This window comes from Symsagittifera roscoffensis, chromosome 8, assembly GCF_963678635.1.
Source record: "Symsagittifera roscoffensis chromosome 8, txSymRosc1.1, whole genome shotgun sequence".
Taxonomy (NCBI): Eukaryota; Metazoa; Xenacoelomorpha; order Acoela; family Convolutidae; genus Symsagittifera; species Symsagittifera roscoffensis.
In genome coordinates this window covers 24,443,117-24,470,576 of record NC_087069.1, presented here as the reverse complement: position 1 = coordinate 24,470,576, position 27,460 = coordinate 24,443,117, and the positions used below count along the sequence as shown (strand labels likewise).

Here is a 27,460-nt window from a genome sequence, read left to right as displayed (position 1 = left end):
TATGAAATATCGTGTTTTTTTTGTGGTTTTGTCAAATTGCATTTTGAATTTTGCAGCTCGCTTTTAAACGCGTTTGCCAAAATAAAACAGATAGATTCCAGTTTTCTAGAGTGGATTTATTTTTCTGAATTGTAAAAGCGAATCAAGTTTTTTTTACAGTTTCTGCAAAAAACAACCGAATTTTTGGTGCTCAAGAAATTTTCAGGTGATGTTAGCTAAGCTGTGGTATTCGAGCTGTGCAAAAAGTCTAAGGAATAGTTGAATTTTCAAATTAATTGGAGTCGATATCTTTTCGATCAAAAGTGAAATTTATAAACCTTAAAAATAAGCATTTTGGTTTCTGAACCAGTTTTCATCCATTTAACACTTAAGTATATTGTCAAATTTCTAAAAGCGATTAGCTCGGGATTCGAACTAAATTTCCCAGAGAGAAGACCTAAAAAATCAAAGAGATATAACCAAAAACACAACAATTATGTAGTAACGTGTCAAAAAAACATATATGTCAAAAAATGAAACTTTTTTTTAGCATTTGTTAAATGAAAAGCGAACGAAAGTGTTTTCAAACAAGTTGCAAACTAATTCTAAAGGGTTAATAATTGTGATATTGTCTTCGCTGCTGTTAAGTTCTGTCGCAAGAAAGTATCTTGATCAAGTTCAAAATGTCGATGCAAATGCGGAAATACGGTATGATTAGATGTCGACATGCCAATGCTTCTTCTTCGCCTTCTTTCGACAGAACTTCACCAAGAACTAACTAAATCTTAAAACTGCTCCTTTCTGGCCAATTATTGCGCTCAAAATACAGCCAGACCATTGACTTGTATATCCAATTTAAAACAACTCAACATGGAAAAGATTTCACTCACATTTGGAGATGGGTATTTTTCCTCTTCGACTTCCTGATTGTCAGACTAAAATAGATAGAAAAACTTCATGAAAATTTTCAGCAGGTTTTTTTTATGGACTGTGAGTTGTCTCGATTTTTTTCTAGAGAAAACTTTGAAAAATGAGCTGAATTACGGGCAAAATTAATCTAAATTCTTTTGTTTGTGACAATAAACTATTCAAAAAATGTATCAATGAAACTTGACATCTACTGAACTGATATAATCAAATTACCTAAAGAGATTTTTTTGAATGTTCAGCAATAAACTTAGTATGAATTGGATCGCCTCATATAAAAAACACAGTCTTTGTACATATATTAGTAAGTCTCTTATTTTTGTACTACAGCTAAAAAAAATTGAACATTGATAGCGTTTCTATTTCTTTTGCGTTGTATAATATAAGTAATATAAGTGTTATAATTAAAATTGGTAGCTCCCAGTGAATTTGAAACTAAAAAGCATGCGCGTAACGATACGTCAGACTATGATTTCGTTTCTCAACAAGGATTTATGATGAACAACACTTACTGTTATCCTTTGTTCTCTGAAAGGTACCAAATGTTTTCCTTTTATGAAGTTGTCATATTCTTTGAAAGAGTATCCTGGAATTGTTTGGTAGCCGAGGAACCCCAAAAGATAACTGATATGAGCGAGGAACGAAGGAAACTCAGTCACTCTCGCCTTCTTGTGGCTTTCTTCCGACAATTCTGACTCCGGAAGCTGACCTTTGAAAGTTTAGAGGAAAATTTTATTGATAAGATCATATTGGCGTACCGAGGGAAAAGGCGGGGGAGATGATGTGATGTTACCATCCCTTTCAATTAAAGCCGCCAAATTTTTCAGGGGTTTCCTTTTTGGTGCAAATTTACGACGACCACTTTAGATAGCATATCCTGAAATTGGTTGACAGTTCTATCGAGCAAATGACTCCAATCAAAAATTAGAAAACACTTCGAGAAAACAAAAAAACGTCCAATTAAAACATTATTACCTGCACCATAAGAAAATTGCAAATATCTGGAAAAAAAAACAGTTCCTGTCTGGAATCGTACTCGACGCTTTTATCTTCGCAAACAATGCTGTTACCACTGTGACAAATACCCAGACTTTGCAGGCCTATCTTTGAAATTTTATTTATAATTATCGTTATACACAAAATAAACTAAGAAGCAATTAAACCAAAAAAATTATTGTTAAAAAAATTGATCAAAAAAATTGAAAACTGCTCAAAAACTCCTCATTCAATTTTCCTCGATTGCCAACAAAAGATGGAAACAATATGAAGCTCAAGAAGTAGCAGAGAAGATTTTGAACAACCTTATTTGTGATTAAGGAAGCATCTAGAAATCTTAACAAAGCCAGAAGTTTTTTTTGCAATCAACTTAATCTCAAAGTTTCGTAGAGAAAGTTTTCGTAAAATTGCTTTTCGGCGGTGTACACAGTTTGGAACTAAATGAAAAATTCAATTTGACAACCAATCAGCAGCCGAAAAGTTATTAGCAACATTATGGATAAAAACAGATTTAGTATTTGTCAGTAGTAACTAAAATTGAAGACTGCAATCTCGCTTAAAAACAGTCTGTCGACTTTGATGCGTTTTCTCGCTATAAAAAATCCTTCTCGAGAGTGTTTGAAATGCAAGACTGAGATAAAATTCCGAACTAGATTAGGTTCAAGTTCCAATTAACGATTGAGAGTCAATATCAAAATTACAAATAATTGCGGTTCAAAATCGAATAGAGAAGTAGAATCAAAGACCTACGAAATAAAAATTCTCCTGTTTCCAATTGATTTCAACATTCGAATTCAAATTTTATGGTGTTTTTCTTAAGGAGCGACCCAATTTTTTATTATTTACTTCTAAATTACACTAGTTATCGTTTATATTCTGTCAATATCTGTTAATTAAGGACCAAATAGATTATCCTAGTGTCGTGAGTACCATAAACGTTCAGACTGATGTTAGTGACGTTCAATAAGAAATAGAAAATTTGCTATCTCGGGGACTGAAAAAGCCGAAAAAAATTGATATTGTGGACCAGAATGAAGAAAAAAACATGAATGTGAGGCTTAGGGCACAGGAGATATACCCAAGTAAGGACTGCGTGATAATATTAAACCCACCCTTTGATGCCAGGAAGTCGTAACAGCCGACAAACTAAACTTTTCATTTACGTCTAATTGCATAAAAGCTTGTCACATATTACCAGGTGACGGAAAAGGACCCCTGCCCTCAGTGATTTGCAAGTTTATTTACTTTCCGGACATAGATGCTGTAATCCGAGCTAGACGAAAGCTAAGGGGAAAAGTAAACGCGGCGAAAAATAAGTTTATATATATATCTGAAAGATTACCCAGTTGTTAGGCTGAAATTAGATCAGCGGGCAACAAAATGAGTATGATTAAAACCACAAACAATTGCTCTGTATCGGTGCTCATACAGAAAGATAGTGCATCGACTTTTTTGTCAGAGTGCACGAAAAGGAAGAATTAATAGCACTAGAAAACCAGGCTGTGAAAAAAAAGGTTGAGCAATGCATCAGTGCAATCGAGGTGTGTAACAGAAAAAGACTCGAGTGAAAGTTTGTCTACTGAAAACAAAAAAAAATACAAGAGTTAGAATTAGAAATCTGATGCAACGCCTCTACAAAGATTGAACTTTTGAAAAAATGGAACTTTTTCTCTAAAGCGATTTGACTGAATTTGATTTTCTGTTAAATGCAATAAAGTTAGTACCAAACTAGAAAAATGACCTAAACCAGATAAGTCTCAAGTTAAATATATATTTTTTCTAGATTCATTTGAAAAAAAAATATTTTACAAAATGTTGTGTATATTTTTCCGTACTTAGAAAAATGGATACTAGTTTTTTATTTTTTTTTCCAAATAAAAAAAATGTTTTTCAATTGTCTTGCCTTTGAGTCAGCTGGCAAACTTGTGTTAGGTTATGAGATCACGACCAGCTAAAAACGAGGGAGGAGTCCACTTGGGAAAGCTTTGAAAAAATAGGTCCACTGTTATATATCGCGAAAGCTTTGCAGTCAACCTGCCTGTGAGTTCCCGAGCAAGCTTGTGTCAGGTTGTGAAATCGCGACCGGCTAAGGCTCTTTATGTAGTCAATTTTTGTTATTCATTTAAGGGATATTTTTTCTCTGTTTTTTTTTCTTTCATTTTCGACATTTTCTTCCATCGAGGACAACAGAAAAAATTAGGGTTATTCAATCAAACCAAAATTCAAGTATATAGTTTATGTGTTTTGTGGAACCAATTTTAGTTTTTTAATTGATCTGCATAAGCATTATCACTCAACAAACATATTTTTTTTTTGAAAATGTATTTGGAAAATTAAACAAACGCTCAGAGAAGGATTCATAGGGTTGATTTAGTAACTTTCAAATCTGGGAATAAAGAAATCATTTATTTTACAAAACATAGGCTCGCTCTCGAAAAAAGATGATGAGCTGCACGGTTTGGTTCACACTCTTAAGAAAAGACAGAGGCAATAAGTTTACCTGAAACTTGGCTGAAAATTCACCAAGATAGTAAGGTTTTTAATCTGGAGAGCCATAATAAAACTGAAAGAAGCTGCAGAAAAACTGGAGGCGGGGTTTTCGTACACATAAGGGAAGACCAAAAGTACACTGTTAAAAGCAAAGTAACGGATAAAATCGTTCAGATTTCAACCATTGCCCTTTTAACACAAAAGTGTCGTACTGTTTTAACGGTAGTTATATTCCAACCACATCAACAAGGAAAAACACTTTAGAAAAATTGCAGATCCGTTTAGATTCTCTAATGCTGACACCAGAAAAAAAGACATCGCAAGTGGTGATTATAATTTCAATATAGCTTGAACCCAAAAACCTTGTTTAGATCTTTTTTATAGCAGCAATGACGGATCAATAAAAGTTCTGAAAACAGATAACAGCTAGCGACCAGAGAGTGCTTGAATCTCAAACAGAGAAAATAATAAGCGAGTAAACGAGGATAGTCATGACCAAATAAAAAACAATAAGTAGAAGTTGATGAAAAAAACATCGATAACGCTTTTGAAGAGCTGCACAGATTTCCTATAGAGAATCTTAATCATTTCGTTCCAGTATATCAAAAAAAATCCAGAGTTAAACCAAGTAAGTTCTGGATAAATCACTAAATTTGAAAAAATCTACGGCTATGAAAAATTGAGACAAATCTGTAAGCGTAGGGGCAACTTGGAAAAACGAAAAACATTGTACTTTAGTAAAATTTTAATTAATAGCAAAATGAAAGAATACTACGATACAAAATTTAACAAATCAGCTAAGGCAGATAATAGAAATTTTGTAAAACTTTAAGCGAAATCAAAGGGGAAAAACAAGAAAATCAGAAATGAATCGGAGCGTTTTAATGAAATCTTCGACAGTTGGCAAAAAACTGGCCAGAACGTTTAATGATAGGTTGTCAACTCTGGAACAGTACATAAATCCATTTTATCGAAATATCTGATGCCAACTGGCCAACGGGAAGTTTTCAAAGTGTTAGAATCAATCGAAGGAAAATTTTATAGTTTGAATAATTACTTTCTAAAAAATTAAAAGGGGCTTATTATGATGCATTACCATGATAGTGCCATTTTTACAAATTGCCTCAAAGTGGCTAAATTGATTTCAGTTTTTAAAGAAGGAAATCAGGCAGATCGATTAAACTTACAACCGCCCGATTTCAGTTTTCAATAAATTTGACTTACTTAAGAAAAATTGTTTTTGTTTTTGTTCATGTCGTCGAACAGTTGACGCAATTGTTTCGCTGATGAAAGTAAGAAATTTTCTTAAACAAACAAAACTGAGGCAATGCATCTTCATAGATTCGAAAAAGGCATTCGATACAGTACACCACTTGTTCCTGTTGAAAAAATGCGAGTCATATGAACTAATAGCACCAATTGGTTAGTTATCAGAGTTTTCTTTGAATCGTAGGAAGCAGTATGTAGCCACTAAACAAGCAAACTCAATGCTAAGAGAGACTCGTTTCGGTGTTCCTCAAAAATATTTTCGTGGTCCACTGCTTTTCATAATTGTCTTTAATGATATCGACTCAGACCAAGAAAACACAAAATCTTTATTATACGAAAACGACACTGTAATTAGGACTTGTACCCGGAGGAAAGTTGTTAAATGCTAAACAACAAACTTTTTTGAACAAAACAACACAACGGTTGAAACAAAACAAGGCTTAAACTAAATGCGGATGAAATAAAAACCGTAATTTTCGGCAAATCAAACAGGAAAAAATTGAATCTCCAAGCTGTTAATTTGAATGATAAGCCACTTGAGCGAAAATATTTTTTTCGATACCTTGCAATTCATATGGAATAACAGCTGAACTTCGATGAACACAATGCTTTTCTCGGTAAAAACACACAAGATTTTGTGGAGTTTTTTATTGGTTAAGAGAGTTTTTTTCGACCATGTAACTTGTAGGAACTTACAAAACTTAAGGCAACGTATTTTATAGTATGGCGTTTTGGCTTACGCGTCCACAAATAAGATGAAAGTTGAGCTCTTAATTCAAAAAGTGAAGCGCTTGTTCGGAATTTATCTTAAGAGCACGTAAATACTATTCAATCCAAAGTCAAAGATTGAAAATGAGTTGTTTTCTTGCGATGGAGTTTCATTTGTTTGCACTAGTGAAAACAGTGTCCTAAGTTCTCAGATGTGGAAACCCTATTTAAAGTTTCAACAAGTTCAATACGGAAAATGAAGTGAACAATTTTCAGCGATGAGCAGTACAGCAAGAAGACTACAAACAAGAGCACACAAACACTCAAATGAGTCAACTGTTGTCAGGCTAAGAAAAAAGTTTAACAATATTCTAAACTATCATCCTAATTTCCTCTAAAACAAAAAAATATTCTTCTGCCCACAAAGTAAATTTATTACTACCCTTAATGGAAGTGCTTGAATTTAATCTAATATGATTATTATAATTAGTAACCAGTACTTAGTTTTGGATTTTAAAAAATTGAGCATGTCAAAATTCAGCTTTGATTGCGAGCGAAAGGCTATTGGAAAAACTCTAACAATCTTAGGTTTTTTTTAAACTTCACTCACCATCTCTGATACTCCACGCCAGAAGAGTGATTTTCTGAGTCCATATCATGAGCACGACAGAGCAGTCCATGAAATCAATGCCATAAACAAGTGTCAGTCTGTAGATATGATGCCCAGCTAGGTAGATCATAGCGATGGCTGCAGTAGTTCTGCAAAGAATAAATGGTGTAGCTGAATACTCAATTTAAAAAAGCAGTTGACACAAACTCTAAGCGACCAAATAACCAAATACATCCTCACTACTCAGTTTCACTTAAAATTCAGCCTCTCGAACTTTTCGGTAAGCTGATTTGTTTTGAAACTTTGTCAAAATTCACTTTTGATCGATTTTTTTTATTCTGCCTGTGACAAAAGAAACTCAAAAATTGGCTAATTTGAATCAGAATTTTTTTTTCTTCAATTTATTGAGCAACTTTTATTCTTATTGATCCGTTTTTTCTCGCTATTCAGTCGAAGTATTTGTAAATTTCGGAAATCTATGAGAAAAAGTTTCGCTTCCAGTTAGACGTTGAGAGATTACTGTCAAAATCTGGACAATACTCTAAGAAATGTAAACTCGCAGTTTTAGCTTTTTAACATCTGTTTTTCACCTCTGTTTTTGAAAATCTGATCGATATTACAAAGTGCCGATTTCTTTTTCGATACAATAAATGAAAGTCGTAGTGCAAGCTATTTTTTAAAAAACCGTTTTTTGTTTTCACTAAAATTAGTTCGGCGGACTTTTCTCAATGGCTATGAAATCGGAACACAAATAATCATGGATAATAAAATAAATTAAACGTGGCCAGATTGCAATAAACAAAACGAATTGCATGAAAAATGAAACTTTTTTGCTTGAAATACTCAAGAACAAATAATTGAGATCTTTGTTAGAATGCAGAGCCTATGCCATCATTAGACATCTTATATAGTCAAAAGTCCATTCAAAATACTATTCCCCGATTATTTTGATACTCACAACAAAAAACCGAGTATGAAAACAAAAAAATAAAGGATTTTTTGAATGTACCTTCCGAGTGAGTCAGCTCTGACGTAATACTTCATGAGCGGATATGAGACCACAGTCGGGATGACAACATTCAACACGTTCCTTAAAAATAAAGATATTCTACTCATTCTCAAATTTTCTCATGATGGATTTACTCGTTTACGGGCGAATCTTGGGTTTCAGGGGCAAAGCTAGGATTTTTACAATTTTTGCGAACGGAGGAGGCTGATTTTCGATAGCTTTAAAATTTTTGTCGATCTGTTGTTAGATCAACCAAATGGATTTTTTCAGCTTTAACAAAACTCTGAAACTGGATCAAAATATCGATTATTCTATTGAAATACGGTTGACGTATGACCCTGAAAATTCATTGGTTCTTTTGAAATATAAGAGGATTTGGTTTTATGAGCTAAAAATAGTAAACGGTGTTTGCTCAGAGATGCGATCTAAAATGCAAAAAAGAACTATTTTTTATTGCTTTTTTAAAAGAAACTTACCATCGAAAACTAATTACACAGAAGAGCAAGCCAATTAGGAAAGAGTATAAATGCCGCACGTTTTCACCCACCCTCGAGGCTGGTAATATCCATTGTAAAACAAACGCCAACGGAATGGACAAGAAATTATTTACGAAATACAAGGCCTGGTCCAGTGGCAGTTGTAACCATTCTATAGCAATCTCATCGATTCTATCAAAAATAGTCGTAGGTCTTTGAAAAATAGATTGAACAACTTCGCTCGTCATTTTCACCTGATTTTTTTTGGTCGTAGATTACCAAGCTTTCTAGTTTAATAAATTTAATGCTTGAAGATTCAGCGTGCTGCAGTTGAAAGTTTTTGAACTATCATATGCTCATTAACAATTAAAACTCTTTCTTTTTTGGACCTGGAACGTCACATTTACATTAACATGGTTAAAGTACAAATGTTGTATTTTAATAATATAACTAGCTTGCTAATTCAAGTAGTTACAATCAAGTTTACTGTTCTAGTATTGAAAGCCGAAGTTTTAACATGTACACGTTGAATGACCTTTGGTGCAGTGCGGATTGATGAGAGGGTTTTCAAATATTTGACCACTTTCTACCCAAAGGGTCCGCTTTTGGTGCATTTTAATTATTTCGTCCAACCAATCTTCAAAACGAATTAAATTTTCGGCGCCTTAAACCAAAAATTTTTAAGTTTTGAAGAAGCGCAGTTTTTTTGTAAATTTATATAAAAAGCTACATTGTATTTTCAACATAGATCAAATCAACACACCGTATAAACTAGCCTCAGCCGACATTATAAAAAACACAATGAATCACGCCTCTGGCAATGACAAAAAACTCACCAATCGAAGTACACATGGGTAGAAAACCAAATACTTCTCTTTCAAACTTAGCGATAAGTACTTCTCCCAACAATTTAACTGAGAAAATGCAAAACACGCATGTTTAGATGAAAAAAGCCTCACACAACCACCAATATCAGCAGAAATCATGCACGATCCGCAGAGATGGTCAGAAAACGAAGTCGCGATGAAACGACGCCCGACACAACCTCCAACTCTTCAACCGGCGGACCCAACACCCTCATCAAGACAAAAACATCAAAAACCAGAAGTGAAAACCAGACGAGCAATAGATTAAGAGATCCGGACCTTGTCTACGTTTTTAGACATCAAGCAGCCCAACGCCCCACAACACCCGATGTTCAAGGAAGATGAAGCAACGGGTCTCCCTAAGCGACTAACCAGAAAAGGGCAGGCCGCTGAACAGGAGAGCAGTCCAATGAAGAGAAGGGCAAAGCCCACAGGAAAAAGAATGCGCGGCGGTCCTACCCACAAAACGCAACCCACACGTGCAATGAGCCTCCAAAAGCCGCAAAAACCTACCACCAAATCAACGAGAACCCCTGAGAAAATCTCATCCAGCGGAGAAGACGACGAAGTACAGTCTTCAACAACGTCGGAAAACTCTGCACCGTCGCCGAAACGGCTAAAACAAAAGTGCACGCCCTCAAAAGTCCCGTCGAGCCGATCAGGAAATCGGTAAGCAACCGCCAGACAACATTTGCAAACGCATTAGAAAATTACGTACCGATTTAGATATTCGATACAACGAAAGTTGGTCCAACGAAAAAGATCAAATTTAACATCAATTCGCCACCAGACAAGACACCATGATCCACAAGTCTAAAATCACTGATCCAGAAATGGGTTTCACTGACATTTCCACGTTGGTTTTTGCGCGAGTTCCACGTTGGTTTTTGGAGAGTGCTATTTGCGTCACATTCAGCAGATGAGTTTCAGTTGAGCTCAAAAAGTGCATATATACATAAGTGCATTCTTGAATGCATCAATATGTATGAAGGCACGTCTGTAGTTATCAGAGACTCTTAAGGCTTTCCTGAAAACGAAAATCAGCAAGACCTACATAAGAGCTTTCACTACGTTCATTACTCTTAATAATTAGCAGAAGTTTCATGTTTAAGATAAAATTATCCTTCTAAGACAGTTAGTTGATCAATAAAAAGCAGAGCGCTATTGGCTTAACTCATATGTTGCATGTCGATATTTCAGTCAAGGCAATTCGAAATTTCATTTGTAACCTACATAAAAGATGTACGATTTGAGTAAATCGCTCAATTTTGATTGGGACAACATCTTCGCCCATTAGCTTCTCAATGAATTAAATGTAGTCTGAGAAAATTTACGTAAGACTGCGGCCACATAAACAGCAAAAAACCAATGTTACTTGGGACTGGTTTTCGGACTGTTTTGTATCGGACTGTTTTTTCGTTCATCTTCATAGTTTTCCGGACTGTTTTGTTTTGGATTGTTTTGTATGGGACTGTTTTGTACAGACACGGGTTGAAGATAAAAACCGTATATAATTTGTTCGTTTTATTTTGAAAGAGGTTTTCTATTTTTTTTTGAAATCTACCGTCCATGCATGTGCGTTACGCATTCAATTATTTAACGGTCAATTTTTTCATTATTTAAACTACATTTAGTTTTTTTAGTTAACCAGCCAGATGTCTAAACCGCAGGTTAATTATTTAAAATTATTAACACTACGAATCCAAATTGTACTGTTGTGGCTGAAGCAGACTCGGCAACAAATGTGAGCCTCGCTGTCGTGGAATCCGCAACACGCCAACTTTTGTTCCACAAAATGCGGAATGTGCTTGAAGAATTGGCGGAATCCATGCATGAAATAACTAGCACATACATTTGATTCTAAAACCCTAAAAGTAGCTTGTGTACATCTCGAGTCCAGAAAATTTCGGCGAATCCTTGAATGAATCATATTATTTGTGTGTAATAAATAAAATTGCGTAACTAGCCTGCATTTGCAAAATCCGCCTACCAATGGCGATTTTCGGTTGCAATTGCGGAAACCAATAACAAAAATTGCGGACTCCGCTAACGAAGGAAACGCATTAGAATCCAAATTGTACTGTTGTGGCTGAAGCAGACTCGGCAACAAATGTGAGCCTCGCTGTCGTGGAGTCCGCAACACGCCAACTTTTGTTCCACAAAATGCGGAATGTGCTTGAGGAATTGGCGGAATCCATGCATGAAATAACTAGCACATACATTTGATTCTAAAACCCTAAAAGTAGCTTGTGTACATCTCGAGTCCAGAAAATTTCGGCGAATCCTTGAATGAATCATATTATTTGTGTGTAATAAATAAAATTGCGTAATTAGCCTGCATTTGCAAAATCCGCCTACCAATGGTGATTTTCGGTTGCAATTGCGGAAACCAATAACAAAAATTGCGGACTCCGCTAACGAAGGAATCCGCAACAACTTGCTGTATTGTTCGTTGCGGATCCCGCGAAAAAATTAATGAGCCAAAAATCTTTACATCATAAAGCATTTCTGCGCGGTTTCTGTAAAAATTTGGTAAATGGATTTCTTTCACTTTTGGATCATGTTTTAGGGCCTGTTTCTGGATTTTAGAAGACTAAACACACCTAATGGTGCGTCTAGAGAACAGTTTGGCCTCGTAATAAAAGCTGTGGCTATCTAACAAGAGCTTGATTGAAAATTGCATACTCACGCGAGTTGAACCCGCAATCCTGATTGCTGGGCCCCATGCGCCATTTTTTTTTATAATTCTGACCACTGAAAGTGAGAACGGAACAAACACTGCGTTCGTGGTCGTTTTTTTGTCAAATCAGGTAGCACAAACATCAGATTGAACCGAATGATAAAAAATAATGAAGCCCTTCCAATTGAGTGTCTTATGCAACATTAGTTTCCGAATAGTTTTTCAAAGCAGTGATGAGCGTTTTCATTTCTATTTAAGTTAGCGATTTAACATTTTCTTTTATTTTAAGGATCAATTTTGTCTAAAGTGTGTTGAAAAACAGTTTCGAATTTTGTTTAGAAATTTTAGTGAAAGAACAGTTCCTCATATTGACTAAATCAAAGCAAAAGCAGCTACATTTCTTAAATCATTAATCAAGCCCTCGGCAAACTTTTATAAGTTAACATTTTAGTTTCCTCTCCAACACGCAATGCCATGCTTGAAAAAGACAAACGTTTGAAAAAATCCGTTGTTTGCAAATTTGCCTGCGGGCGAGACAATTCTGATTGTTCTAACCATTTGAAAAATGGAGGAAAATTATTTTTTATAATCGGGAGTGTTTATTTTTTTTTCGTTTTTGTTTGTTTTACACGCAAAATCAGCTAAAACAAATAATATTTGGAAAAATTTGAATGATATATCATTTTAAAGCCCTTTCAGTCTTCATCCGATCAATATTTAAAAATTTTGAAAAAATTTCCCACTGTCGAAAATAAGCAGTTTTGAAATTTTTAATTTTTTGTCTAAATTCGAGCAATTTTTTGTCTAAATTTTACTCGAGAAAAATTAGTTTCTGGGATTTTTATTGCCATGTTGGGAATCAAACCTTTCAAAAAACCAAAAACATTTCTGCAAAAAGTTCGAAACAAAGTTTGATGTTTTTTTTTTGTTTTTTTTTCAGTGATTTTTCTTTGTTTTTCTAGATCAATTTTTTCTTCATTTATAATTCAGGCAATATGCCTGAATCATACTTTCAGGTCATATTCTTTTGTCACACTATATAGAAAAAAAAACTTTTTTTCCCTTGTAGTTTTAAAAGATTTTTTTTTCTCGAAATTTTACTTAGCTGAGATTTGTGGCAACCTTCTTAGCTACTTTCACAGCAGTCGCTTATTCTTCCTAACATTGTTTTCTTGGATTAACAATGAGCCAAAAGTTAAGGCTGCAAAAACTAATTAAGAATCAAAGCTCGCAAAAAAAACAGCTCGAATCAGACAAAAAGTGAGCATATGTCCTCTGCAACCAATTTTTTTTATCTCCATTTATTTTGGAAATGCACACACACACTCACACATACACACATACACGCGCACACAAACAAAAAAAATAATTGTTTCTAATCACTTTCCATTTTTTAAAGTGGGTTGCCTAAACTAACTTTTTTCTTTTTTTTTCGGTCCGATCGAAGCTTTCTTCCAGACAGGATTCTTTCTATGTTTTGTGCTATTAATGAATTATCCTGAAGACGGACCACAAACAGCGACAGGTCCGAACTCTCTTAGTTAAGTGAAACATCAAAAAAAAATCCAATTCGCCTGAATCAGCTAAAAGATTTTTGCAAGGATAAGTTGCATTTTTTTAACCTAACCAATAGAGTTTACATCCCTATTTTGGGCTGAAAAGCAGTGTAATCATCTTCAATCAAGAGATCGGGTTTGAAAATTAAAAAAAAATAAGATCTATTTTATTGACACTGAATGATTTTTTGCGTGTTTTCTTGGAATCATAAAGCTGATATTGTAATACTTTAGAGAACTTTAGAAATTTTTTGATTATGTTAAAAAATGTTCTAAAAAACACAGATTCCGCTATAATTTTTCCCCACTTTAAAAGTGGTGAGAAAATATTCCAAAATCTTGGCAGGCTTTCCGCCAAATTGATACTCAGTCTAGCCTAGACCTTACAAGAAACTATTTGGAAAATGATTCTCCATTAAAAATTGTGCACCAACCTTAAATATCTTTAGAAACCTAGCTTCCAATCGCGACAAAAATTTTAAATATAGAAAACAACTTTTAAATTTTAGTAGGCAACGCTGAAAATTTTAGTAGGCAACGCTTTTGTACTGTTGAATATAAAAAAAACATATTCTTGGTCTGTAAACTTGGTCTGTCAATTTGAAAATAGATCAGGCTCAATTCTTTTTCGTTCTTGATTTTATTTCCTTTTTGAATCTGAAGTCAAACTTCGATTTGAAATTTACAAAAAAGCTTTACCAAATTGTAGTTGGTAATAAATTTACCACCAGCCTAAAAAATAGTCATTCAAGGCATTAAATGTAAACCGATATGATTGGAAGTCGAATATTCTCCCAACTGGAGCAAAAAGGAAGTATGAAACCAATAATTATCATTTTGGTCTTTCTGTTGCAAGCGTGGAAAAAGGCTTTTAAAAAGTAAGCGAACAAGGTCTAGTCTCAATACTCATTGAGCAATGTCGAGTTATATATCAACCTGAAGCTCTCCTGGTGCCATTCGATCGATACTCAACTTTTCAGTGCCGAGGCATCCCGATTTGATTTTTTTTATTTCTAATCTTTTTTTGAGCGGATAAAGCAAACAAATAGGTTCAAAATGGGGATATTAGCTTTTGTTTCAGCCGGAAAAACATAGTTTTACTCAAGAAAAATTTTGATTGTTTTTGAGCGGTTTGGGACTAGAAAATAAATTCAAACACTTTTTCTGCAGCAAAATTGAAACAATTGAGAACATTGTTTTAGATTTTGAGTACCTTTTGTTTCTCTAGTAGAAAAAACTGCATTTAGAAAAAGCATTCCAATGTAGTTTTATTATCAACAAAGGCAGTTCTAGGAATTTTTCAGATACTACATGGAGAAAAACTATAAGATTTTAAAAAAGTATACTTGTTTTCACATTTTTAGTCGTAGTTTTTTGTGCTGCTGGCACAGCAACAAACTATCGTCAATTTTATTCTATTTTTTCGTTCATATTCGTCAGAGCCGTGTTTTGGAATCTGCTTACAAGGCAGAGAATGAACAGTTTGGCCTCGTAATGTTCTTTGCTTGTTTTTCAAATACTCCAATCTCCAAATCCTGCTTCACTTCAATAAAAACTACCCTAGTCAATTAAAGAGGGTTATCTTGCAAAATTCTTGTAAATGAGGGTTATCTTGCAAGATCTTTCAAGATGGAGGTTACCTTACAAGAAGTTGTAAGAGTGAAGTTATCTTGCAAGATTCTTACAGAATAACCAACTATGAATTTTTTTCACAAAACTTTATTCTGAGCAACAGAAAAAATTACGAAGATCCAATTTGACTACGGTCACACATTATTCTACGTTTTATTTTAGATAAGAAATTTAGACTTAACAAATTTCAAACATATTCATATATATGCTCATTTTTCATTTTGTAAATAGTTTCAGAATTTCGTTATAATTAATGCATTTCAAGTTAAAATTTTCAAAACAATTTTTTTTTGATTTTTTTGAAATGTTTGATCTAGTTTTACAATTTTCAATTTTTTCATTTTTTTGTTTCAATTTTCAATTTAAATTTTTTGTTATTTTTGTTAAAATTTTGATGAATCGAGTCAATTAGCTTGAGATACTTTGTATGTCGTGTTCACATAACTCCGATAAATAATTTTGATTATCATAATAATTGGTTATTTTTTTCTTTTTATTTTGTTGTTGATTTGTTCGAGTATTGCAATGTTTCTACGTGTTACTGGTATTGCTTCCTTCCAACAAAACGCTATAGTTTGTCTTCTTGTGTAAAGTTTTTTTTTTAATTTTGCTCGAAATTAGGTTATCTTTAAAGGAAGTTATCTTGCAAGACCTTGCAAGAATCTTGCAAGATCTTTTAAAGAGATGCGTCCTCTTTACAAGAATCTTGCAAGATTCCTACAAGATCTTGCAAGATAACCTCTCTTGATCAACTAGGGAAGACACGTTGGAGACCAATTGAATTATAATTAAAACTATCGCAAAAATGAATAATTTGTTATACGTTAGAAAAAAAATTGTTTATAAATGTCAAATCAATTCGTTATAGGGCTAGGGATTCTTTCCTAGGCAACGAAGGGGAGGGGAAGGGCGGTGGTTTTTAAGAAGACCCCCAAAAATACAACTACTTCGTTTTCTCATAGCTCATAGTTTTCGTTTTTTGATCTCTGGCAACAGTTCCTTTCTCTTCTTCCGGTTTTGAGTGTGACCTTGATGAATCCAATTCGTCTTCGGGTAAAGCACCGAAGAGAACGATAATGATAGTAGTGACGTAGAAGTTCATTGACCTACAGAAATCATAAGTTCAGTTTCGTTTTCTTCAGGTGTAATTTTACAAAACTCAAATTAGTCTACAATCTTGTGAACCTCTTCAACCTTGTTTTTGCGAACCACTTTAAAACCACTCATACAATACAATTTGTCAGATATTGAGTGCGTCCCACTAAACTTACAGCAAAAAATAGTAATTTTTTATAAATTCAGCAAAAAATTCAAATTCCCCATTTTTCTCATCGATATTATACCTGTATATGGTAAACGTTTTGGCGAATTCCAGGGTTTCCAAACCAATGAAAGTGTAGCTGATTGTCAGTTGAAACGCAATGCAGCCAAGTATATTGTAGAGTCTCTTTTTCGCAAGAGTGCCTTGGAAAAAAGGCCTAACCGAATGACGAAACTGAAACACAGCTAAGTGACAGAAAAAAACTGACAAAAAATTACTGACAGTTAACCACCCGCACTGCAGTTTCGTGGATAAAAATCGATTCTTAATCATTTATAAACATTTTTTTTTCAACTTGCTTTTCCTTTTTTTGAAAAAATATAACCCAGTAAATCGATGAATAGTTTAACCAGACATGAGAGCTGTTCGTGAGTTAGCCGAAACAGCATAATTATGCTAAAAATTGCAGTCACATGACCACAAGACTCAGTTCTGTTTAATAAGAATCGATACAATTATTATTCTCAAAAAAACGACAGTTAAATTAGGAAGAAAAACTTAGGAAGAAATTAGGAAGAGCCTTGAAGTTCTTCCAGCTTAGAAGAGCCTTAAAATATAACCAGAAAATGATCATCCATGTTTAAAAAAAATATAGAAAATATCACTTGAAAAAAAAAATAGTAAGCAGAAAATCTGGTTTGATTTACTGTTCTGGTAAATAACTTTCTGACTAACTGAAAAAACAATTTAAAAAATGTAGTCTGTTTATGTGGAACTCTAGCTACCTTTCTTCCCAGTAGGACCAGAATGTAGCTATGAGCAAACAGTACAAAGTATCCGGGATGGAATCCATGCCAGACACTGGACAACAGGAAAGTGAGTGCAGTGGCCTGCGTTTTGTCTTCAATTCTGGAGTAGCAGATGAACCGAAGCCAACTGCCAGTCATATTGTTCCAACTGTCCCAGAACTCCTTCCAGCTGGTACAAAACTACAAAAAATAGAAGCCTGTATTTAAAACCCTGTCATTTATACCCTTCTTTTTCAATACCTAGACGCTGGGAAGTGATAAGATTGGCATGCAAATAATTGCGAATTTATTTTTGATTTTTAATCCTATCAAAAAAACCATTTCACCGACCAACCTCATCGACCAGCCTAAATTCGACCCCCTCGCCGACCAACCTGAAAAAAGGTCGACAAAATTTTCAAAAATTTTCTGAAAACCCGCCCCTCTCGAGAAGATCCTAGATCCGGCACTGTAATTACTAAATTGTTAGATGAAAATGATTTTGAACTGCTGAAAACAACTGAACTTCTGAACTAACTCATAGTTCATAGTTAACTCATAGTTAATTCTAAACTAATTTAATTCAAAACTAAGAAATGGACAGTAAAATCATTGCGGAAACCAAAACAAATCTCCACTGAAGATTAACAGGAACAATAATTGACATGAAAAATGACCAGAAAAATCAATTTATAAAATATAAATTTATAAAATATCAAAATATAAATCAATTTTTACATATCAGACAGCAAAAATGCGCTTTCAAAAAGAGGATATAGCTAGAAAACACAGTCTAACATGGAGGAAAAAATGCATTCTGCAGACACAAGCGAAAGTAACAAGGATAGCCGGTTGCTGTGCAAGTACCACAGAATGTTTCACGACACTCACTAATAAGAAAAAAAATAGAAATCAAGATTTTTTAAAATTAGTATAGTTTTTGTACGTGGTGTTATGAGGAAACTAAGCAAATGTGTAACATTAGTGAATTAGACACAATCCACAACATTTGTTTACGAGAACTGAACCATAAAGAAAAAAAAATTATTGAAAAAAATATGAAAAATATTTCTGAAAACTTTCGGACTATTTTGCAAACAATTTTTGACTTTTTGAAGCGTTTTGTATCACAGAAGAAGAGCAAAATGAAGCTTCCAATACTGGTTTTACCGGAGCAAAACTAATGCTTTAATGAAAACGTTGCCTGATTTGAGAGAGTAATTTTAATGCTTTAATGAAAACGTTGCCTGATTTGAGAGAGTAATTTACTACGAGTGAGTTTTATTCCATCGAAAGTAGACTAAAACTCTAAAATTCAAATCAGTTTTTTCTCGACACTGGAACAGTTTTGAACGTTTTTTAGATGTCATTTAAGTCCTGTCTGGAAAGGCTTCAATCTGAAATGTCGACCCTTTCCGATGAACATTTATGATACCTGATTATGCGTGGAAAACAAAAAATCAGAAAAAAAACAGGATAGCCGGTTGTTGTGCAAGTATCACAGAATGTTCCAACCACGTTCATAGAAAACTACGAAACAGAGTTTTTTCTTTTTTCTTCGAATTAGTGTCGTTTCTTATGCGTGGCGTGTTGAAATAACTATACAAATGCGTGCATACTTAGTAAACTATGCATAATCAACTACAGTGATCTTCAAAAACTTAATAACAAGCCAAAAAGGCAAAAAAAGACTATAAGTTGCACATAATTTGATTTTTTTCCGAAAAATCTTTCGGCCAAGGAAGCGCTAAATGAATCAATCAGAACTTGTTACAGCAAAACCTAGTAAAATCCAGGCTCTTAGCCGAAACGATTAATTTTCATAACGAACAATTTTACTCGATCGCTTTACTCGCTAGAAATTAAGGCCAGGACACAAAAATGTTGTTAAATTTTTAAATGTCGATGGAATCACGACTAAGAGGGCTTTAGTTTGAGATATATCACTCACCCCATTCCGATGAGTATTTTTCGTACCTGATTTTGCGCGGAAAACAAAAAAAAACAATTACCCGACTACGAAGTTCCTCCCATTTTCAATGGTCTGAACAAAAACTGAAACACACCCGAAGACAAAAGTTTCTAACCTTTTCAATGATTGGAACAAAAATAAACTGAAACCACTCAACTAATACAAAATTAAACAACTGATTAAATTGTGGTCCAAAAAGTACATTTTACAAAAAATTGTTCCGCTCCCATACAGGCAATGTGAAGTGATATGCGTCTCATCCAGCATAGTATCAACAAAAGCAATTTCAAGATTTTTGAACAGGATACACTTGCCACATACTGGCAAGCTTTACTGGAAAAGATGCAACTTTGGTGCAGACGCGACTAGTGCGACTTTGGTGAAAGCATGCGCTCGCAAGCGTGTGGAATTAAGACCCAGACATATCTTGCTTTGTAGCATTAGATTGTCGTTTAAATAGCATATACCATTGATCTGCACTTGTTACGATACCAACCCTTTATTTTGAGAGCAAAAACTTCGCTCATTCAAAGGCTCACTAGATTCAGAACGTAGCACTTCATATTTATGTGTAGTTCAGCCAAATTTGACTTGCCTCAACTCGAGTAATATCTCCATTTCGCACTAGTTCCCATTTCTCCTTTCCTTCCTCAGTCCACCCTGAGAACCCAAGTCCCGAAGCATAGCAGCTGCTCTCGGCTAACTTCCACGTGAAGTAATAGCGCAGTCGGAAAAGGAACATCGCAATCCAACAGTAGCCAACTTTGTACAAGAATGAAGTGCTCGTGATGTAACTCTCGTCTAAACGGAACACAAATCAAGTGAAAAAGCTGCCACTACCTATCCGAAACTAATCACTCAATTACTTTAAGCAAATCACTAAAGCAGGATATACCTCTTGCGGAAGAGTTTTGGAGAGTTCAGGAAAATATAGAGTTTGGGAAATGGTGCAAATTTTTCTATGACTTGATAGCATGCAAAAAATCTGTAGCACGATTAAAATTAGTTTAAATTTGATCAATTATTATTATTGTTTGCTTAAATTAGTTTAAAATTGATCAATTTATTATAGCTGAACTAATTTTTATGAAGGAGATTCTGTCAAAACGTACACAAAAAAATCGAAAGAATCAATATAAGCAATTCAATTTTTTGAAGTAAAGAAAAGTGATACGTCTCATTTAAATGGAGCTGCTCAGAACGAGGATCAAAAAATACACAATGCTAAAACATAATAGAAAAAAGTTATATTTCTTTTAGTAAAACTTTTTTTGAAAACAAGGCTGTTAAAATTTAAAACGAAGTTTTTTTGAAAAAACAATGAGAAGAGCGTGGAGCTAGACTTCCAAAATTGTATCAAACTTGAGTAGTAGCTCTGCGACTTCAACTAACGTTATGATTTTCATTATTGATGAGGCCGGAAATTAATTTTTTAAAATGAAATACCTTTTAAATGGAAGAGCGAAACAGTTTGCTCACCTATCATACGTTGGATAGGAAAATGTCGGCTGAGCATCAAAACAGTGCAGAAGTAGATAATAGATAAAGGTATAGTTGTCAGCGCCATCCACTAAAATAGATTAACATAAAACAAAAGCAGAACACAGAGGCGAAGCTGAGCTAGGATTAAAACAGCAAGAGATTATAGAAATAAAACAGCAAGAAACTTAAAAACTATCGAAAGGGACTTCGAACGTTGCTAATGTTGAAGACAGAATTTTAAAAAAACCATTTATTTTTGTTTGAATTTATGGGGTTGAAACTGAGCATTCGAAAATTTAAAATTGCTACCAAAATCTTATCAATCTCTTAAAAATATCGGTAACTTGTCGGAAACAAAATATTAGGTGAAAAAGCTGGCATAATTAAAGCCGACAGCTAATCAGCTGAAAAACAACCAAATTTGTTCGGCAAAATCATATCGGAAAAATTACATGTACTGCCCAAATATTATCCACGAAACCCATACATGTACTGAATTCAACAGAATTCGGAAACTAAGACGAGAGCGTAATCGACATAAAAAACTTTTTTCGGTCATTAACCAACGGTCATTAACCTTTTAACCTTAAACCAATGTAAAAATCAAATTTCGATTCAGACAGACTTTTTAAATGCGAAACAATTAAAAATAACTAAAAATTAAGAATCGTTTAAAGCGAAAACAAACAATTTCTAGATTTAGCATATGAGCAGAAAAAAGTTAAGCAGGCATATATAAGAACGACAATTTTTTTTTGAAAAAGGGAAATTTGAAGAACCAGGCGTGTTTTTTACTTCCAGGACCATTTATAAATTTCCAGAGACATTTATGATTGTCATTTTTTTGATAGAAGTAACCCAATTTGAGAAAACTGGATCAAAAGCTAATTTTTTTAAAATTTTTTTGGTTAATCTGAAAATAATATTCAACCTTCGAAACTAAAAGTCGATCACGTTTTTCGTGACCTTTTAACTTTCGCTGTTCGAGTTCGATGTGGAGTTTGCCTTTCTTTCTACAAAGGACACGAACTGAAACAAAAAAAATACAAGGTCAAATCGTGAAAAAAGTATAATTGAGCCTGAACAAAGAAAGACTTTTCCTGAAAAAACAAAATAAACAAAAAATCATCGCGACCCATTTAGGAGTCTGAACTACGTTCATTGACTCTTAATAACCTTGAAATTAGAGTAGAATTACGTTCAACTATAATTCCCATTTGCCATAATTTCTCGCAAAATTCGCTCGAAATAAGATTTCAAGTCGGTTTTTGTTAACACTTGTTGTTTTCAAAAGCTTTTAATGTCTTTCAACTAACAATTAAAAGGGCTTCAGTATGATCTATCCTTTGACCTTGTGATGATTATTTGTAGTACTTGATTTTTCACGGATTTGTTTTTCAAATGTAAAGAAAAACAATGATAGCCAGTTGCAGTGCAACTAGCACAGAGTGTTCCAGCCACATTCGTGATAAAAGTACAAGAGATTTTTTCTTTTTTTCCCTTCAAATAAATGTCTTTTTTAAAGCGTAGGGTGATCAGAAATCTAATCAAATGCGTAGAAAATTTGTTCCGAAATGGACAACTTTTGTCTTCGAAAATCGAATAACCAAATTAATGAAAAAAAAAAAAACTTCAGTTAAAGTTTTTAATTTTTTTTTTCTGATTTTTCGCCCAAAAGTTTTTAACCTTTAGTGCCAAAGAAGAGCTAATGAAACGTCTAAAACTTATTTGTGTTTGATAAAATTTAGTTTTAAAATTAAATTTCCTAAAAGCCAAAAAAATATATTTTTTCATATATAGATTGTTACTAGGTCGCATTACTCGATCGAAATTAAACTGAACTCAGAAACTGAAACCACTCTTTCTCGACATTTTAACAACTTTTTGAAAAACATGAAAATCGTTCGAATCACGTCTGAAAGGGCTTTTTTATGCTATATCATTCGACCCATTCCGATGATTATTAGTGGTACTGTTTTAGTTATCAGCCTAACCTCATCACAGCCCTTCGCAGTAGCCTGGTAAAAACTTTACGATAGCAAATACCGAGAAATGTTAAAAGAATACGATCATAGCCAACAGACAGTTAAACAAGTGTCAATGAACAAGAAAACCGAAAATGAAGACTGATTCAATTTTCGAAAAGATATACCACTCTTAAATTTCTTTTTAACTTTAAGATTGACAGTTTCTTGATAAAAAATGAACCCTTTAGCAGAAACTCAATTTGCAGTTGATTTTTCATTTTGCTGGGAAATCTGAAAATTAAACTCGACTGTTGAACTAGTTGCAGTTACTCAGCTCTTACTAAATTCAGGTCTTTTTAACCAAAAAAAAATAGCAGAAAACTTGGAGAAAAAACATGATTTTTCTTTCTTTTACTGTTTCGCAATGACTACTGTGGTCGGATCATTTTGGGCTACTTACATAGCTACCAGATACTCTTGTTCACATATAGAAAATAGTTCCAAAAATGTATTACTTACGTTAGGTGACGGGTGTTTCTCTTTTACAGTGTTTGAAGCTTTGTCCTAAACAAAACGAAATAAACAAAATTTAGAGGAGTAACCATTACACAAATATGTAATGACAAAAAATATTAAATTAGAAAACTAGCCTAAATTGAGACGTAACACGCATTAGATAAAACATCTTCATTATGCATAGCTAATTTTTCTTAATGCTTGAGTCCATCAAAGCTAAATCAAAATTGAGAAAAATCGAAGATGATGGTGCCTCTGGTCATATGCACTCTTGTCCACTTAAATAATTATCCTCCGCGTTAGGCCTCCGGGCTGGTTGAAATAAAAAAGAATACGAAGCAACTGCATTCAACAGCTTCAAGTTTTACTTACTGCGCATTACATAATGTATCTGATTTCAACTTTGCCTATATGACTATAGTTTTGTGATAACAGAGCCTACCAGTTTTTTTTCAGTTTGAATCATCCTCTCGCCCTAATGAAATACACGAATACGATTGGCCTAAATGAACATACTCGGCAATTTCTAGCAACATTTAAACATTGAAGCCATTGTCACATTCAGGGGTTATAACAGAAAAAACTCGAGCGTCGTGAAATGAAATCGTCATAGGTCACCTGTTTTTCGAAAGTTGTCAAATTCGTTCCGCGAATGAAGTCAGCGTAATCGCTGAAGCAAAACGCGGGCAGCATTTGGAACCCCAGAAATGTGAGGAAGTAACTACAGTATGTCAGAAATGAGGGCAATTGAGTGATTCGTTTCTTCTTGTGAAAGTCATCCACAAGTTCAGACTCTGGCATTTGACCTGGAAACGTTTAACTGAAAAATTAAAATCATGATTTTCATCTGATCGATAGATGGAAATCTTCATCATCATTGCGCTCTATTTTGTTCAGCTGACTTGAATATGCCAAATTATCGTGGGTGGGCAATTCAATAAAGGCGACAATTTTGTAACAGTAGATTGAGCGTCAAACTCATTCACGCGCACTATTCCTCTCGTGCCGACATAAGCGCAGCGGAGCAAGCGATCGCTACCCACCAATGCCTTATTTCCAATTTTTCTCAATTACGAATTGCCGCCTGTTACGAAACGTCGTCAAACCACAAACTATAAACCACATAGGGTCTTTTAGGCTGAGGTTTTCAATTGGATGTTATAATTCTGCTCCATTTAGATGAAAAAAAGGTATTTATGCTTGTAACTTTTGATGTTTTAAGAATACGGACACTATTTATGGTTTTGTCTAAAGGTAAAACATAGCTTGAACCAATTCAGAAACCAGGACTGGAGGGGCGATTCAAGGCCCTAAACCTCAACAGAATGGACCAAACATTGTTGAGACGATTTATCGCCAAGGAAAAATTCCAATATTCGTGCTGTTCTGGCCTTCACCGAGAACCGCTGTTGCGACCCTGCTTAAAAATAACATGCGGTTTTCTGGCTTTTTCTTAATTGGCTAATATTGCCACATCCGCAAGCACAATGAGCACGGATCATGGGGAGCCTCAAATATTCGACCTTTCGATTGAGAGGCGGAGTCCTAACCACTTGACCACCGCTCCCCTAAAGTGAATGCGCTGTTCCATTTTTACAGAGAACCGACTGTCGTGCTTCTGGAACTCACCGTCTTGGAGGTTGTATGCCATATAAGTTATCTTCTGGAACCAGAACATGAGAAATACTGTATGGTCCACTTTGTCCTGGCCATAGTGCAATGTATGGCGGTACACGTGAAGTGAAAGCAGGTAGAACAACGAGAGAAATAAAGTTATTCTAAACAGCAAAGGCAAATTTTGTTACGATTTTCTATGCATTTTTGACGTACGCAGTTTTCACTTTCTATACAGGTGTTAAGCTTCAATATGTGAGGCTTCAATTTTTAGATTGCATTAAAATTATTTAAAAGAAAAACTAATACCACTGTATTAACGCACAAAGAACTTCGCAGTGCAAAAACTATGAGTAAATTTATACACTCAAACCCCCCCATCCCGATACCTCCCCTTCCCAAAAAACAGATTTGAAAACATCTAGCCTGTTTAGGGATGGGATACGGGTGCCCTTTTACGAATTAAGCATCCTCCTTACCAGGCGCGCATCTATGATTTTCTCGAAGGAGGTTTTCCGAGTTCTCCGAAAACACAACAGAGATCCTATTTTGAGCAAATTATCTTAAAAAACAGGCAAAAATGACGTTTTCAAGCAAAAATCACTTTTGGAAAGTTTTGAACAAAAAATTTTGCGCGCGTTTTTTTGCGCTCGCCCCTCAAAAACATTATATATTGGCGCCAAATGCGCCTTAAAAAATTTGAAGATTAGGTCAGCTAAAAATGGTTGTCGTTAGATTGTAGATAACAAAGGGGTTCTTTGGGTGGCAGGGGGATCGAATCCCTGAAGGAGAGCAATAAGGCGTCCACCCGTCCCCTCCCCTAAATCCGCTACTCCTCACAACCGAAAAAAAGATCCCGCTTTGATACTGTTTTACGCATCCATCTTTTTCCGAGCAGGTCAAAAGTGTTTCTAGATGCAATTTTTGTAATTTTGAAGACCTTTTCTGACGTAACACATTGCGCACGTACTTTCCAAGATGTCTATTGGTCAAGAAGCAATTCAGTAGAGGGTAGAATGCAATTATTGGAACAAGACAGACGACTGTATTCCTGAAACAGAACAAGTGCTTTTCCAGAGCTTTGTTATTTTCTTTGGATTTCTGCGGTTTCAGCGTTTTTAGTGGATTCGGTGTTTTTTTATCATACTTCAGGTAGTCTATCGAATAAAGAAATCGAAAATCTCACAATACAATTTTTATAGTTATCATGATACAATACAACTTGTACAGACAAATCGCCATTTCACATCACAAGTTGTTTTTTATATTTCAGATCAAATGGTTTACAAAAATACTTGCCATCGAAAACAAAGGACGCAATAAAATAGCCCAATAAATGTGCTGTACAGATGACGAACATTCTCGCCGACTCTTGGAGCGGTTAAAAGCCACTGTAAAACAAAACCTAATGGTATGGCTGCTATATTAACCAGCATAAACAAGGCGGATTCTAAAGTTAGAGGTATGATTTTAACGACATAGAGGTCTATAGATTTAAAGATTGAATTGAAAAAATGAAAATTTGCCATTTTAATCAAACTAATAAACTAAAACTAAATGAGAAATTTACAGCTCAGCAGCGGCTACACACTTAAATTATGCGTTGTGCGTATTTAAAAAAAGCTATGATTCATTCCAACATCTCAAGTTCTATTCATGATATTAACGTAAATGAAAGTTTGCAACTGTATGGCAAGTTTTGTAAAGAACGATGAACTATTAATCAATTAAAGTAGTCCAATCATTTTCAGATGCAAAATACAATAATGAGCACCACAATGTGTTAAAAAAACCGATAAAATTGACTTTAAAAATTGAGGTAATAACTTTGCAACGACAAATTTTAATTAAATGCTTTATTATAAACTGTCTTTCAGAAAGAAATCTGGTCTAATAAAATCTTCTCCTACCCGCCAAGTTTCAAGTTTATTTTTGAAATCATCCCCTACCCGCCATTTCAGGCAAAAATTTATAACTTTTGAGTCCACTGGAACAATATTTGTATCAATTAGCTAGCCTTCTCAAATAAGACAATACACATTGGTCTGATAAAAAAAATTAACCAAAAAATTTTATAAATCTCAAATTATTTCTGAAGAGTTCGGTTGTAATTCTGTTTTGTTTTTTGGTTAATTTTTCTCATCAGAACAATGTGTATTGTCTGATTTGAGGAGGCTAGCAAATTGATACAAATATTGTTCCAGTATACTCAAAACCTATGTGTATGGTTTTGTTTGAGGATCCTAGCTAATTGATCCGAATCGTGTTGCGGGTGGAAATAAAACTTGTCAGTCTGAAAATATGTTCTAGTAGGAGCAGCTGTGGCTGAGTGGGGAAAGGCAAGAGTCTCTTACCACGAGGATCGTGCATTCAAATTCCACTTCGGTCACGGTTGGAGGAGTCCTAGTGTCATCCGCCTCCTCAAAGTGCGACCGGCTACGAAAAAAATACATGACATCCCTCCTCCGTCGCGGTTGATCCTGCATCGAGTAGGACGGGGGGCAATAAAAAAACTCTGTGCCTGACATGGCGGGTAACAAACAAAACCAACTTGGAGCCATAGTTTTTCAATCAAAGAGGCAATGAAATGAAACATGGTTAGAACCAAAAAAGTCACATTTCCCAGAAATAAATTTCAGTGCAAACAACACAGAAAAAAAAA

At 34.5% G+C, this 27,460-nt stretch overlaps 2 protein-coding genes across 5 annotated transcripts in view; both read right to left on the bottom strand.

Annotated features, from left to right (window-relative positions):
* LOC134853512 (lysophospholipid acyltransferase 1-like) overlaps positions 1–8,809 on the bottom strand; it is a 39,659-nt gene extending 30,850 nt beyond the window's left edge. Inside the window, exons 1-5 of the mRNA XM_063869511.1 lie at positions 8,465–8,809; positions 7,989–8,069; positions 6,980–7,128; positions 1,419–1,615; positions 870–914 (exon numbers count right to left, since the gene is read on the bottom strand). Of these exons, the coding sequence (XP_063725581.1) occupies positions 870–914; positions 1,419–1,615; positions 6,980–7,128; positions 7,989–8,069; positions 8,465–8,712 (720 nt within the window). The 5' untranslated portion in view covers positions 8,713–8,809. The remainder of the gene's footprint in view (positions 1–869; positions 915–1,418; positions 1,616–6,979; positions 7,129–7,988; positions 8,070–8,464) is intronic.
* Positions 8,810–15,964: 7,155 nt separating this feature from the next.
* On the bottom strand, positions 15,965–26,443 carry LOC134852946 (lysophospholipid acyltransferase 2-like). Of its 4 annotated transcripts, none has more exons than XM_063868822.1 (10): positions 26,098–26,443; positions 25,739–25,849; positions 24,814–24,962; positions 23,803–23,990; positions 23,188–23,232; positions 20,666–20,789; positions 19,815–20,020; positions 17,245–17,448; positions 16,542–16,693; positions 15,965–16,304 (listed from the first exon to the last, which is right to left on the bottom strand). In XM_063868822.1, exons 1-10 carry the CDS (start codon positions 26,325–26,327, stop codon positions 16,142–16,144), a joined length of 1,572 nt encoding a protein of 523 aa, XP_063724892.1. In that variant the 5' UTR covers positions 26,328–26,443; the 3' UTR covers positions 15,965–16,141. The 4 variants fall into 4 exon arrangements, with proteins under 4 accessions (XP_063724892.1, XP_063724894.1, XP_063724893.1 ...); XM_063868824.1 differs by having other exon boundaries at positions 20,699–20,789; XM_063868823.1 differs by having other exon boundaries at positions 25,769–25,849.
* Positions 26,444–27,460: the final 1,017 nt, after the last annotated feature.

Coding starts and splice junctions, on each gene's coding strand:
- LOC134852946 (XM_063868822.1), bottom strand. CDS start 26,327: ATGGCAAATTTTCATTTTTTCAATTCAATCTTTAAATCTATAGACCTC. Junction 16,694..17,244: donor TGGTCCTACTGGGAAGAAAG/GTAGCTAGAGTT, acceptor GCTGTGTTTCAG/TTTCGTCATTCGGTTAGGCC. Junction 16,305..16,541: donor AAAACGTTTACCATATACAG/GTATAATATCGA, acceptor TGATTTCTGTAG/GTCAATGAACTTCTACGTCA.